The 14623-nt window shown below is 58.7% G+C and overlaps 1 protein-coding gene across 1 annotated transcript in view; it reads right to left on the minus strand.

Annotated features, from left to right (window-relative positions):
- Window positions 1–14623, minus strand: part of ZBTB17 (zinc finger and BTB domain containing 17) — a 30799-nt gene that overhangs the window by 2357 nt on the left and 13819 nt on the right. Inside the window, exons 3-10 of the mRNA XM_044913814.1 lie at window positions 4221–4427; window positions 3049–3237; window positions 2271–2411; window positions 1829–1954; window positions 1075–1307; window positions 819–961; window positions 430–730; window positions 90–177 (exon numbers count right to left, since the gene is read on the minus strand). Of these exons, the coding sequence (XP_044769749.1) occupies window positions 90–177; window positions 430–730; window positions 819–961; window positions 1075–1307; window positions 1829–1954; window positions 2271–2411; window positions 3049–3237; window positions 4221–4425 (1426 nt within the window). The 5' untranslated portion in view covers window positions 4426–4427. The remainder of the gene's footprint in view (window positions 1–89; window positions 178–429; window positions 731–818; window positions 962–1074; window positions 1308–1828; window positions 1955–2270; window positions 2412–3048; window positions 3238–4220; window positions 4428–14623) is intronic.

A 14623-nucleotide genomic window follows, 5' to 3' on the forward strand; every position in this document is an offset into this window, starting at 1 on the left:
GGGGGGGGGGGGGGGGGGGGGGGGCGGGGGGGGGGGGGGGGGGGGTTCCGGCCCCGGGGGGGGGGGGGGAGCGCGGGCGCAGGGCCTACCTGAGGTGGTGAACTGTTTGCCACACTCCCTGCACTTCAGGGGCCCGTCGGCAATGTGGATCTTCAGGTGGGCCTTCAGATTCCCCACCTGTGCCCAGGCCGGGGTCAGAAGGGCCACCGGAGGAACGTGGCCTCGGCGGCCCCTCCCCGGGAACAAGGGACGCTCAGCCCTGCCCCTGCGGGCCCCGGGATGGAGCTCCAGCTTTCCTCCGGGCCGGCGGCATGTTCCGGGTCCCCGCAGCGGAATGGGGTAACCACCTCCCCACCCCAGTTCTTTGGGGGCCCTCCCCCGCAGTGTCCGGGGGGCGGGGGGGCCGGCCGCTCCCGAGGGCGCGCGCACCTGGTTGAACTTCTTGTCGCAGTGGGGGCACTTGTGCTCCTTGTCGGTGTCGTGGGTCTCCAGGTGGCGCATCTTGGACGTGGGGTCGGAGAAGGAGCGGCCGCAGTAGTCGCACTGGTAGGGCTTCTCGCCGCTGTGCACCAGCTGGTGGCGCTTCAGGTTGCCGGACGTGGTGAAGAGCTTCCCGCAGTCCTCGCAGCGGTAGCGCGCCTCGCCGGAGTGCCGCTTCTTGTGCAGGTTCAGCAGGCTGATGAGCCGGTAGCTCTTGCCGCACTCCTCGCAGCCGTACGGCTTCAGCGGGCTGGTGGCGACAGGGCGACAGGGCGGGGAGGGTCGCTGGGCTCCCAGAGGCCGGCCCCGCGGCGGGCGGGGGGAGGGGGGGCGCGTACCTGTGAGTCTTCTCGTGGGCCTTGCACGCAGCCGGGTCCGAGAAGGCCTTGCTGCACTCTCGGCACGAGAAGGGCTTCTCGCCCGTGTGGATGCGGATGTGCCGCTTGAAGTTGCCGGTGTGCGTGAACTCCTTCCCGCAGTCCTGCGGGGGCGGGGGGGCGGGGCGTCAGGGAGCCGGTGGGGGTGGGGAGCCGGCGGGGGTGGGGGTGGGGAGCCGGTGGGGGTGGGGGGCCGGGGGCGCGGGGAGGGCTGCACCTCGCACTTGTGGATGACCGAGCCGTAGGCCTTGGACTCCGTGCGGTCGCCGTAGGTGCCCGAGCGCAGGCCCCGGGCCTCGGCGCCCAGCTCATGGCCGGAGTCCGTGCTGGCCGACTCCTCGCTCTCCTCGGGGGCCTCCCCCTTCTCCAGCGGCGGCCCCTCTTCCTTGACCTCCGCCGCGCCCTCCTCGTCCCGCTCCTCTCCTTTCCTGGCCGGCTCCACCTCCATTTCTGCCGCGAGAAGGGCAGGCACTGAGGCGCTTGGGAGGGCGACAAGGGGCCTCTGCAGGCCGCGACCTCAGAGCCAGCGAAGGCCAAGGCAGAGGTCTGGGCTCCGCTGCCCTGAGGGCTTCGCTGCCCTCGGGGCATGGGCTCCCTGCAGGGCCCCGCTCGGTCCCGCAGCCGCAGACAAGCCTGCCAGGCGCCGGCCGGGGAGAGGGCCCCCTGGCCGTCTGCTGCTCGGAGGGGGCCGTGGGCCAGTGTCCCCCCGGGGGCTCGGGACCTGCTCCGCGGTGGGTGCGTGGGGTGGGGGGCTCCCTACTGGCGCTCGGCGCTGGCCCAGCAACACTCCCACTCCAGCAGAAGCACGGCCGGTGCATCCCCAAGAAAAAGAGGCCAGATTTCGAGAATGGAAAGATGCCTTGGGCCCAAAGCTAAAGCGGACTCATGGGGGGATCCACTGGAGGGGTGCGGGAGGGACGCTGGGGGGCGTGAGTGCCGGCTGGCTGGGCCCAAGGGGAGGGGCAGGGTACCTTGCTCGGAGCTCTCTGACAAGGCGGCCTCGGCCTCCGCAGCGGCCATGCTGCTCGTGGGGTCAGGCTTGGGCTCCACGGGGGGTGGCTCCCGGGGGGCATCAGCCTTCTCCGTCTGCTCGGCCCCTGGGTGTGGTGTGGGAACACGCGAGGCTGGGTTAGGGCCGGCCGTCCGGGGCCGGAAGGCTCTCCTGCACCAGCCCCCGGGAGCGGCTGAGGCCCCAAACGCAGGCTGCCTGGGCCTCTGCTCTGGCTGCAACAGGCGCCCCAGAGCGAACAACGCGTCAGTCTGGGTAACCAGAGCTCAAGGGGTGCGGCTGCTGGGCCCCCCACTCCCGCCTCCCGGCCCCAGGAGCCTCCCGAGGGAGGCGCTCGCTGCACTGGGCCTGGGCTGCCGGGACCGGCTGGGACGGCCAGATGGGTCCTCGGTGCCGTAACTCACCGCTGGCCGTGCTCTCGGCCTGGCCACCCCGCTCCTCTTTGGGCTCCCGGCCTGGGCCTGTGGGCGGACCGCTGCCGCCAGGGTCCAGCTCACCCAGTGTGGGGGCAGCCACCTTCTCCTCTTTGGCTCTCTTGTCTCCTCCTGCAGATGGAACAGGACAGACCTGCCATTTCCCGTCACGTGCCCATCACCTCGAGGGGTGAGGTGGCCCAGTACTTGGTAGCTCTTCCAGATCCTCCCTGGGGATACATCTACGTAGTGGCTTGCCAGTCTGTCTCCCCAGGCATCTCCTGCACACGCCCGGCGGCCGCCTGGGCCCAGGATCAACAGTCCCGGTGCCGCTTCCGTGGGGGCACCCACACACCGGTCGGGGAGCACACCCCACACGCAAAACAAAGCCGCTGCTCAGAGTCAGCGCTTCGGAAGGGAATGGGGTTCTCTGCAAAGGGTACCATGAGAATCTGGCCCGTAGCCGGCATCAGAAGGAAGGGCACGAGAGGGGAAGGGCAGCCGGAGGAGCGACCCCCGTGTGCAGAGGCCTGGGCCAGGCACGCCCCCAGCTCTCTGGGGCAGCAGAGCACAAAGCAAGCGGGTAAAAGGTGGGGAAGGGGTAGGCGGACGGGCCCCTCGGAAGGCCTTCCTGAGACTTCTTACTAGCACCCCACGGTGCAGGCAACGCCGGGTAAGGAAACTGAGGCCCAGAGAGAGGAAAGGGAGAGTAAGAGGCAACACCCCATCCAAAGGCGCCTGCTCAGGAACAGCCTACCAAGACTCTTACCTTCCGTGGCCGAGGCCACCGTATTCTCCCCAGGGCTGGCGGCCGGCTCAGCCAGTGACTTGAGGGCATGGCAGGCCGTGATGATGTCCTGCATTTGCAGGAAGCTGGCCACGGCCAGCACATCGTCCACGTTCTCGGAGCTCAGGCTCAGCTTGGCCGTGTACATGAACTCCAGCACCTGCCCCAGGCCTGCCAAGGACACAGAAGGCCATCACGGACCCGCCTCAAGGCCTGGCACCGGCCGCCGGCTCAGCTGCCCCACTCGGCAGCAGGACCCGGGGATCTGTGAAAAGCAGAGTGGCAGGCCACCAGCACCCCCCCCATACTGGCGCCCAGACCACAGCCTCTGAAATGAAGTACCCCCACAGAGGCCAGAGGGGGTGACGGCCGCCCTGCACGGAGGACAGGGGTGTGAATGCTCACTCGACACGGAGGACGGGGTGTGAACACCCACTCTGCACGAGGACAGCGGTGTGAACTCCCCCCCCTCCCCGGTATACTCTCCACCACTCGGCCACCACACCCCACCACCACAGGACACTCTAAGAGGGTGTCAGCACTGGCTTTCATGAGGGCTCTGCCAAAATGCATCCGACCTCCAGGCCAGTCACCTGACCTCTCTGGGTCTCAGTTTCCGTATCCGTAAACCGGGGGACCACCACCTCGCCCTGACCTTCTCATGGCAGGTCCGCCATTCTGGGTTAGGAGCCAAATCTAGGACCAGTTCCTTCTCAATCCCCAGGTCTTCCCGACACCCCTCCGAGCCCCAACCGTGGCCATCCCCATCATGGTTAGCACGAGGGTAGGGGTTCAGGACGGACTGGGCCATGGGAAAGGGTCGGGGGCTGGGAAGAGCACCGCTGTTCTCTGCCCCTCCCGAGCCAGTCCTGCATGCACTCCGGCCCAGAGCTTGCCACGGGCCCTTCCTGTCAGTTCTCTTCTTACCACCCAGCTCCCAGTCAAAACAGGCCCCCCCAAATGTGGAAGGAACTCGATGCCCACACACTCGTGGCCTGGGGCCCATGTGGGAGGCCTGGCGCACCCCTCAGCTCCAAGGTGCCACCCCCAGGAGGCAGGGGCCGTGTCAGGAATGTCAGGAGGGCCTTGCGTGGCACAGAGCCGGCCACAGCTTCCGAGCCTCCGCAAGTGTGGCCCTGGACCCAACGGGGTACCTGCCGCATTACTGATGTCCAGGTGCACCACATCCTTCTGGTCCACGAAGAGCATCCTGAAGTACTCGCTGCAGGCCGCCAGAACTGCCTTATGGGCTTTGAAGTCAACCCCGTCCACCACAAACGTGCAGTCACACAACAGTCCCAGCTGCCGCTGCTGGTTCAGCTGCTCCAGGACGTGCCGGCTGTGCTGGGGAAAATCCATGGCTGCGGAAAGCCGGGGGGCCCTCGTGTTAGCAGACAGAGAAGACGCCAGCCCGCCCAACGGTCAACCCCCCAACTCCCAGGTGAGAAGCGCGCTGGAGAAGTAAATCCATCAAGGGTAAATCACTCCCGATTCCCTCTGCAAGCCAAGGCTGACCAGCGGCTCCCAGGTCCCTGGGTTTAACTGGCCAGCAAAGTTGCAAAAACCAAAAGCACTGAGGGACCAACAGAAAACAGCCACCTTTGTGTCTTGCCAGGTAATGACATTAAAAAGTCAAAAAACAAACACAAAACACGGATGACGGTGAGCATTAAAAAAGACAAAGACATGGTCAGTTTAACATTTTTTACAGAAAGAAAGCACGACATAATCTTAGAAGGCCAGCTCCTTCAACTCGATACATTTGGCTTTACAAAAACCTATTTCATTGTTTTCCCCGTTCTGTCACACAGGTGAGACGTGCGTCTAGGAAGACAGATGTTCCATCTCCCAGCATTTCTGGAACGGACCCCCTCCCGCAGCACCCACAGGGCTCGGGTAAAGTCCTGCCCTTGGGGGCAGGGACCGGTTGCTGGCTCTGATTCATAGGCTCAGGGAACTGCATAAAGCTGGGGAGTCCTCTGCCTCCAGAAACCTCTCCAGGCTGTCCCTGGAGGAAGAATGAACTCTGGTCCTGACCCCAAGAGCTGTGGGGCTGGCTTCAACCTCTCTGGCAAAGGCCTCCCTTGATGCCTGGAAACCCCACAACTGTCTCAAGTGAAAATGCTCAGAAAAATTCCATGGCCTGGTGCCGAATAATCATGAACTACCACAAGCCATGACTAAATAAGTATCTAAAACAGCTCCCTCCTCCCCAGCAGCACCATGCCAGAGTGCATCTCAGACCAGCATTTTATAGGGAAAATAGCAGGCCCTCAGTTCAAGAAAGACCCAGTTTCAAAATAAAAGTCAACACCCCCACTCCTGGGGTCACACTGCACAGACCTCCCCCTGCCCCCCAACCCAGGGCCAGGCTGTCAGGCCCTGGTCCCGCATCTGAGGCCTGGGGCTGCTCAGAGCTGCCCCAGGCTCTTTCTGGGCAAGTGAGAATGACACTTCGGGGCTCCCGGCCCCCAGGTTTCAGCAGCCTCTCATGCGCTCCCGCCGTTCTGTGACATCAGCCTCCTGGGGGTGAGTCACTGTGCGGGAGCCCTGACCATGTACTGTCAGCACAGCCTGGCTGTGATGAGCAGCGAGGGAAGCTACGCCTGCCTCCCCACCTGCAGGGACTTGGCCAGCAAAGCCCACCCACCCTGTGGTGTCTGGAAACTTTGCAAAACCAGGGCTAGGTGTCTGCTGAGCTGGGGGAGGTCACCGGGCAGGCAGGCAGGGCTCCAGGGAGGGAGGGGGAACGTGGCGGAGACAACAGGCTTTGTGCCACGTGCCAGCCTCTGTCTGAGCTGTGAGTTCAGAGCAGCTGTTGCTGGAGACCCAGAAACAGCCTTTCCCTCCCTCCCACATCCCCATGACCATCCTCCGATCCTGGCCTCCACACACAAGCTCCCATGGCTTCTCGGGTCTCTGCTCTGTCACGGTGCCACCAGCTAGAGCTCAGCAGAGAGGCACCAGGGGCCCCCGAGCAGAGGCCCCTACGGACACACAACACCTGGGAAGGCGTCCTTGTTGGTCTTCAGTCCCTAGAACAAGCAAGTTCCTGTTGTGACCTGAAGGAATGAATCCGAGGAGAATTCTGGCCGCTCTGTGCCCGAGCTGGTAAAATAAAATAGACACGTTTCTGGAGAACATGGAAAAGAACGAGTGTCCAGTCCATGGGTTGAACACCCAGGCCAGGGCACTCAGGCCTAGGATCCGAAGGCAGTACACACCGGGCAAGAGGTACACGGGACGGAGGCGGGGGGCAAGGAGAGGCCAGGCCAGCTCACCCCCAGATCTGCCTTCTCGCTGGGGCCAGGGGGAGGCATGTGAGCGTGTGTCCCCGTCACTAGTCACTCCCTATGTCCTCGGAAGCCCAGGTGCGGAAACCCCTCTCCAAATGGAGAACCACCAGAGCCCACGAGGGTCAGATGCTCCCTCAGCTTCAGAATAAGCCCATTCGGCACTTGGCAGTGACCCCGGCTCCTTCACCTTCACCAGCAGCAGACCCGAAAACTGAAGGGGGAGGAAGTGTCTCCCAGGTTCAGAAACAATCAGGGAGCATCCGCTGAACAACCCTCCCCCGCGAGGTACAGAGTTGGTCCAGGCCCTTGGGCTGGAGTTGGCTGAAGGCAGAACCCTCCGGCCGGAAGGCGACCTGACTTGCCGTGAAGAGAAACCTGAGGGACCCCAGGGTGGAAGGGGGCTGCCAGCTCCGAGGGCGGCCGATCAAGGGGGCTGCCACGAGCCCTCGAGCTGCTGCGGGAAGGGCACAGAGCCGGCTCTCCTGGGGCTGGACACGGAGGGGGGCGCTCTTTTCAGAGACCTTGGCGGGTCGATAAAGGTCCTAGGAGAGGGTGGCTGGTGGCCCGGTACCTCCCGTGCCCCCCCACCAGGAGAGCAGTGGGGGCCCACAGGGACTGTTTTCCACCCAACGCTAACCACGCTCCTCCGAGGTGAGCTGCCGCCCAGACGTGGGTGTGGGGGCCAGAACACAGAGGCCTGCAGGGGCCCCCCAAGGCTGCCTCCAAAGCTGTTCCAACAGAGAAACACTCCTAAGGTGCATCTGTTCTGACAAAATCAAAGAAAGAAAAGGAAACGACAAACCGGGAGAGAGGGTGAGAGAGGAAGCAGGGGAAGACCGGGAAAGGGAGGGAGCAGAACCATGCGGAAGGAAGGAAGGGAGGGAGGGAAAGGCCACTGCCACACGCAGATGAGCAGCCTTAAACACAGGCTCCAGTGAGCGCAGTCCTGCCATCTGCCCCTGGGAGTGCCAGTACAGCCGTGGGGGCTCCCCGAGTGCTCATGGGGTCCCCCACACAGGCTGTCAGCAACGCTGGGGATCTTATAACCCCCCCCCACTAGCAGATGGAGCTCAGAGGCCCCCAGCTGCCCCCAGCACTCACCTCTGCCAGCTGGCCCTCCTCTAGAAAGCTCCAGCAGCCCCTCTCTCCCTAAGGCGAGGTGGTGAGCAGGTGAGGGGCCAGCTGGTGCGGTCCTCCCCTCAGAGGGGCCGCGCTAGAACCCGGCAGTGCCCCACCCCCAGAGCTACGTGAAACGCTCTAGAAGATCATGGCAATCCTCCCACTGTCTCCTGTTTCCCTCTACGCTCCACAGTGAAACGAACCCACCGCGATCTGGCCAAGCTCAGAGGGGCCTGGGAAGAGGTGAGGGCACCTGCCTGGGCCACACAGCTGGATGTGTGGGCCCCACGGGCGCGGGGAGCTGCCCACCCCAGTCAATGCATGCACCCAGGGGTCGCCTCGTCCGAGGAGACTTGAAGCAGTAGTAAGATCAACAGCCCTGCCGCCTCATGTCGGTGATCAAGGGTGGCTCCCCCAGCCCCAGCCCCGCTATGCAGTCCCTTCACTCGAGCAAAAGTGTGGGGGGTCCCTTACCTCGTCTTGCTTTAAGGGCGATAAATGTGGGCCTTAAAGCTACTCTAAGTAAGACCCTAAAAGCTTAGAACTACAGAAAATGCAAACAGAACAAGACCACAGAGCCCACCAAGCCCAAAGCCCTCAGGTTAGATGCAGAAAATGAAGCCACCAACTGGCACATGACTTGTCCGCTCAAGAAATGGCCCGACCTTCCAGAAACTCCTCACTGCACTCCTCACTCCTGTCCGGTGACCTCTTCCGTGGTCTGATGAACGGGGCAGATGTCTGGCGTCAGAGCTGGGACCCTCTGCTGATGGCCACCCACCCGGCCGGACACACAGCCCTGGCCTGCCTCACAAGGAACTCGTTTGGGAATGGAAAAGCCAGGGACCTGGAGAAGCCCTGCAGTATGATTCCAAAACAGGCACAAGTAAGCGACGTGGACACGGATGGCCGCCAACAGGTCCCGCCATCTCACCACACCTGCTAGGAGATTCCAGCTGGATCTGGGTGGCTCTGACCGACGAGAGGCAGGGACTCGGCGCCCATTCTAGGCCTGGCCCTTAAGAGGGCTGCAGATTCCGCGTGGCTCTCCCGCAACCCAGCCACCCCACCGTCGGGATGCCCAGGGTCTCCTGTCGGAGAGAGAGGGCACAGGGAGGAGCCCCGGAGGAGACGCCATGGGCACAGGCCACGTGATGAACTCAGAGGCCCTAGCAGACAGTGGGATGCGAGACGCCTTCCTGGACCTTCCAGCCCAGCTACTAGCTGAATGCTGTCACATGAATGACCCCAACACCCCGTGGAACAAAAGAAACTGCCCAGTCAACACACAAAATTGGGAGAATAAACTGCCGGTGGGTTGTCACGAAGTTTTGAGGCGGTTGCTCACAGCAACAGATGGTAAAACTATAAAGAAAAGGCAACAAGTAAAAAAATGTCCAGGACGATGGTTCTGTCTGGATGGGAGGAAGGGCAAGCAGGGGTCCTTGGAGACACTGACTCGGATACACCTAGATTTATTATTTTAATTAAACATAAACATTTCATATACTTTTGTATGGCAACATTTTTCAAAAGTTGACAGAATTTTTAATAAGAAAAAAGTGAGGTACAGGTACAATCCTCAATCTTGCCAAGACAGGGCTGTTTGCCCTGTCTTTGCATGCTCACGGCCGCTCGCGCTGGGGCTGTGCTGAGGCCCGGGCCCCAGGTTTCAGGGGAGCTGAGTGGGGTGCAGGGGGGGCTGGCCACGGGAAACACAACCCATCTCATTCATGCTTCAGTTCCAGAACATCCGCAAGCAGATGATGACATGAGGAAGGGCTCCCCTTGGGTGGTGAAATCCACAAGGTTCAACAAAACCCGGATCCCAGGCCCTAGGACCCTGTCCCCACTAACAACGAAATGGCATTTGTGGGAGTCTCTTCAACATGGCAAGAAACACGGTGCCGCACACGGCACTGCCCGGTCACCAAGCAACTAAGAACGTGGCTACTCTGGTGTCAAGTCCGCACTGAGCAGGGGCAGCAGAGCCTCTGGGGTCAGGCCCGGTAGGACCCGGATCCAGGGTCGGCCACCTGCCACAGCAGCAGTGGGTCTCCAGCAAAGCTCCTCCTCTGGCAAAATGGGGCCAGTGGGGCTGCATCCCAGGTGTGTGACAGGCTTCCATTAGACACGGTAAGCCCGGAGCCTGTTCCGTGCCTGCCACGTGGTAAACACCCACCGAACTAGTGCTACCAGGAAGCAGGGATGCAAATTAGAGGTTTATTTTTAGGCCGAAAACCGTATGAGATGGTTTCTACATATCCTTTTATGCTGGGTACCTTGGGTAACTATTTAGTGACTTGACCTTGTTAAGACGTTGTAATCATAACCCATTATTCTTTCTAAAAGCAATCTGGAAAAATCCCAGAGCCCAATTGACATCAAGAGAGGGAGGGAGGGAAGGGAGGGGCATTGGGCAAGAACCATTCGGAGCAGCTTTCTCTGTCAGGGAAGCACTTTATATTGAACAACTGTTCTGTTAAAGCCCGAGGGTGCTCCCGGGTGAAGGCTGGAGCGCCTGCCCAGAGCTCTCAGTGGGTCCGCAGCGCACGGCTCCATCTTGGAGTCAAAGGGGCACCTGTCAAACATGAAATATTACCCAGGTTATTAGCAGGCCCTACACTGCATGCAGGGTTTCCAAACTGTCATACAGAGGGAAGCCATTAAGCCAGAAAACAACTGGCCTAGCACAAGGAGCTGCTGATCTTGACAAACAGTCCCCGGCTCCCACAACACGTTGCGCCCGGCTGTGGGCCTGGACATGACACAGCCATCTCATGTCCAGGGGCAAGTGAGAGGGATCACCACTCCGCTTCCAGCTGCCCGGCATTCCGGATTTTCTGGAAACACAGGTGGTTCCTGTCTCCAGCTTAGCACACACACAAATTCAGGCCAAGGCAATGGAAGTTCACAGCAGGCCAGCCTTGCAACTGCGAAACCTACCTGCCCAACCTACCATCCACCCAGTGTGACACCCTATCCCTTTACAGGGCAACATGGCAGAAAGGCAAGTCCCAACAAAACCAGCCCTTCCGGCATTTTCCTCGTTGCCCAGCAAATACAGCTCTTATAGTAAGCTCGTGTTTCTCAAACTTTTAACATCAATTTCCCCTTTAGGGTAAACATACAGACTGACTCAGCCCTTCCCAACAGCCCCAGATTCTGATACTTGATCTTCTACTGCATAATGGCTCCACTCTGAAAATCACTGCTACCTTCCACATAATCCTATCAGCCAAGACTCAGTAGTATTTTCTGTGAAGTTTGTATTACCAAAAAAATTGGTTTTTTTAAGATTTTATTTATTTATTTGAGAGAACATGAGTGAGAGAGATCACAGAGGGAGAGGGAGAAGCAGGCTCCCCAGTGAGCAGGGAGCCCATCGTAGGGCTGGATCCCAGGACCCCGGGATCATGACCTGAGCCAAAGGCAGCTGCTTAACCGACTGAGCCACCCAGGCGCCCCCAAAATATTGATTTTTAAACACCTAAAAATTATATCTAAATATAAAATTAAATTGTAATACTGCCTTTGCTTTTCAAATTATACAACCTCCACGATCTCTAACACTCAACCACACTTCTGAAGAGGGAATATGGCTGAGTGGGAAGGCAGGCTGGTCCTGAAGAAAGTGCTGTCCTCTGTTGTTGCAGGCTCATGCCAGTGCGGAATCCATGATGCTAGGACTTACTCTGGGGACTCATAGAGCTTGACAGAAGGTAGATTAAGGGACTTGCTTCCACAAAGACAAAATCAGAATATGTGGGACTTGGTGACATCTGATCCTTCTCCCAACATCCCGCTCTCCACCCCAATGCTCCCTGAGCAGCAGTACACAGACCTGGCCAAAAGGGAGGCCCGTCTGTTGCCCCGCCTCCCCTACCAGGTTCAATAAACTCACTGCCGGGTGGGACTACTTACGAACTTCCTCGTCACAGCGGCTGACAGCACCTACCCCAGGACCTTGCTCTCTCACGGTTGTAAATCAAGTCGGGAAAGAGGCCTGTACAGAGTGGTGATTCCTGGCCTTTCTGAGTGCAACTAATTCAAGGTCAAATATTCTGTGGACCTTCATGAAATTATAATTGTACTTTTGGTACTTGTTAACTGAGAAAATACTGGGCAAGACCACTATGAAAAAAAAGAATTTCCATTCCACTAATCACAACAGCATCTATACGTATTTGAGAAGTAATGAGAATGAGAAATGTCCTTCGATATACAGAAAGTCTGTGGGGTGATACAGCTGTGTGCAGCTACTCCTAATTATCACCGTCCCCTCTCAGGGTCGGCAGCCCCTAAATCAGGCAACAGACACACAGAAAAGACAAAAGCACTTCACAAATGCTGAATGAGCGCCTCCCCTGTGCTGGTCGTGGGTCTCATTAGAGCTACGAGCGTCGTGGGGAAGACAGGTCATAAGTATCATATACTTATTATATTATACTTGGGATAACATGGTGCTGTGAAGCACATACTAGGTGCTGTGAAGAAGGTAAAACAAGGTGTGGAGACGAGGCAGAGGCTATGTGATATTTAAGAACACAGTCAAGGGGCGCCTGGGTGGCTCAGTCGTTAAGCATCTGCCTTCGGCTCAGGTCATGATCCCGGGGTCCTGGGATTGAGCCCCACGTCGGGCTCCCTGCTCCGCGGGAAGCCTGCTTCTCCCTCTCCCCCTGCTTGTGTTCCCTCTCTTGCTGTGTCTCTGTCAAATAAATAAATAAAATCTTTAAAAAAAAAAAAAAAAACACATACAGTCAAGGAAGACCTCTCCAAGGAGGTGACATTGAAGCAAGGACCTGAATGAACAGAAGAGCAAGCCATGCCACCATAAGGCCAGGGACTGCTGCAGTCACAGAGAAGAGCAAACGCAAAGGCCCTGGAGCAGGCATGACCTTGACAAAAGGGCTGGTGTGCCCTGGAGAGGAGGAAGCCAGTGGGAAAATGAGAAGAGCCCAAGTGGCAGCCGCAGAGGCTAAGACCGGCCAGAGTCTTAGAGGCAAGTCAGGCTCTGGAGTTTCTTCCAAGTATGCCGGGGTGCCCCAGGAGCCTGGGTGCAGAGGAGTGACTGCAAGGGGGTAGGAGGGGCTAGAGGAACACTGGGAGAGGAGCAGGAGATGGAGGCCCTGTGCCCAGCCGGAAGCAGTCAGACCAGGAAGCTGTTCAGGAGAGCCAACGGTCAGCTGATCAAGCAGAGGTGTGTCGTGAGAAAAGGAGTCAAGGACAACACTAAATCGATTGCCTGAGAACCTGGCCGAGTGCAGGTGCCATTCGCTGAGGTGAGGAATGACGGCGGGCAGAGAGAGGGCAGGGCACATGAGAGTTCTGTCAGGCCAACACAGCTGAGACGTCTACAGGAGGGATGGTGGTTAAAGCCACAGGATGGACCGGAGTCCCCATGGGAGAAAATACTGGACAAAGAAGAGGACACGGGTGCTCAGTGGCTCAGTCGGTGAAGCATCCGACTCTTGATTTCAGCCTGGGTTGTGAGATCGAGCCCCGTGTTGGGCTCCACACTGAGCGCGGAGCCTGCTTAAGATTCTCTCTCTCCTGCGGCGCCTGGGTGGCTCAGTCGTTAAGCGTCTGCCTTCGGCTCAGGTCATGATCCCAGGGTCCTGGGATCGAGCCCCGCATCGGGCTCCCTGCTCGGCAGGAAGCCTGCTTCTCCCTCTCCCACTCCCCCTGCTTGTGTTCCCTCTCTCGCTGTGTCTCTCTCTGTCAAATAAATAAATAAAATCTTAAAAAAAAAAAAAAGATTCTCTTTCTCCCTCTTCCCTGCCCCTCCCCATCCCCTAAGAAAAAAAAAAAAGAAGAAACACCAAAAGACTCAGATCCAAGGACATGCACGTGAATCGTGGCTCCAGTGTTAGCAGGGTGGCCTCAGGCAAGCTTCTCTGGGTTCTAGACTGCTCACCCATTCAACAGGAAAACCACCACATACACGATAATTGTGAGCACAGGAAGTACTGCACAAACACTGGCGAAAGTGGAATCAGATATTACTAAGTCTGTGACTGATACCAGTGACACAAAGAGGGAAAAAATGAATTAAAACAAACCAGGTTATCCCAAGTGAACCCCCTTTACTCATGAAGCGCACGGCTCAAAGTTTCCGCGGCAGGTGGAGAAAAAGGAGGGAGCCACAGCCTGGTCCAATGTGACCAAAGAGCACTGGGACTTTGTTCCCCTGCAGCTTCAGACTTCTGCTGTGAGGCCTTTGTTACTGTGGCACTTGGGCCAGTAAGCCTGGGGAGAGTCGCCCATTCAAGTTAAATACGGATAGATTCGGGGGGCTCATCTGCACATGTGGTGGGCTAGGGGACAGAGGAGCGGACATGGACTTCAAATCCACTGCAGAGCGCTGCCTGGGGCAGGTGCCCTGCAGGGAGCTCCAGCTCCACCTGGAACAAGGCCAGGCCTATCTGAGTGTCCCCCCACTCGAGGACCTGCCACCAGTGAGCAAGTCCCAGACGTTGTCAGCACCTTCTGATGAGTTCCGAAGGGGTGCCACCCCCGGGAGGATAGGACACCTAGCCACACCTAACAAGACACATGAACAAAGGCAAGAAGGATGTTCAGATAGAGGACAGCATAAGCCATGGAGGGGTGCATGAGAGAATGGTGTGCATGCGTGGGGACCAGGTGGAAGGAGGACAGCACACCTCAGCATCACGAAAGAAACGAGTGGAAACCGTGGTGAGACACGCAGCCGGAGGGCCAGGCTGGAGCCAGGCACACAGGGCCATGCCCACCACGCCAAGGACCCAGCGCTCAGCCCCGGCAGTTGGGAGCCTGGCCAGGGGCTTAAGCGAGAGAGGGCCATGGTTAGGTTCACATTTCAGGAAACTCACTCTGGCTGCATCAGTATGGAGAACAGACTGAAAGGGGAAGGATCAGAAGCAGAAAAATAAGTTACAAAGTCCCATGGGGCTGGACCCTTGGGATGTGAAGAAGGGGACAATGTCACCCCCAGATGGCACCAGGAGGGTTTAGCTGGTGGCTCAGGATCCGACACATGCTCACATGGCTCTTCCAGAGCAGCCTGTGCAAACGGCCTCCCCACTAAATATGATAATATCCTTTGAAAATTCTAAGTACCTCTTCCTGGAGTGGCTCAAAGTCCCTTAACAACATACAGT

Source organism: Neomonachus schauinslandi, chromosome 4 (genome assembly GCF_002201575.2).
Source record: "Neomonachus schauinslandi chromosome 4, ASM220157v2, whole genome shotgun sequence".
Classification (NCBI taxonomy): domain Eukaryota; kingdom Metazoa; phylum Chordata; class Mammalia; order Carnivora; family Phocidae; genus Neomonachus; species Neomonachus schauinslandi.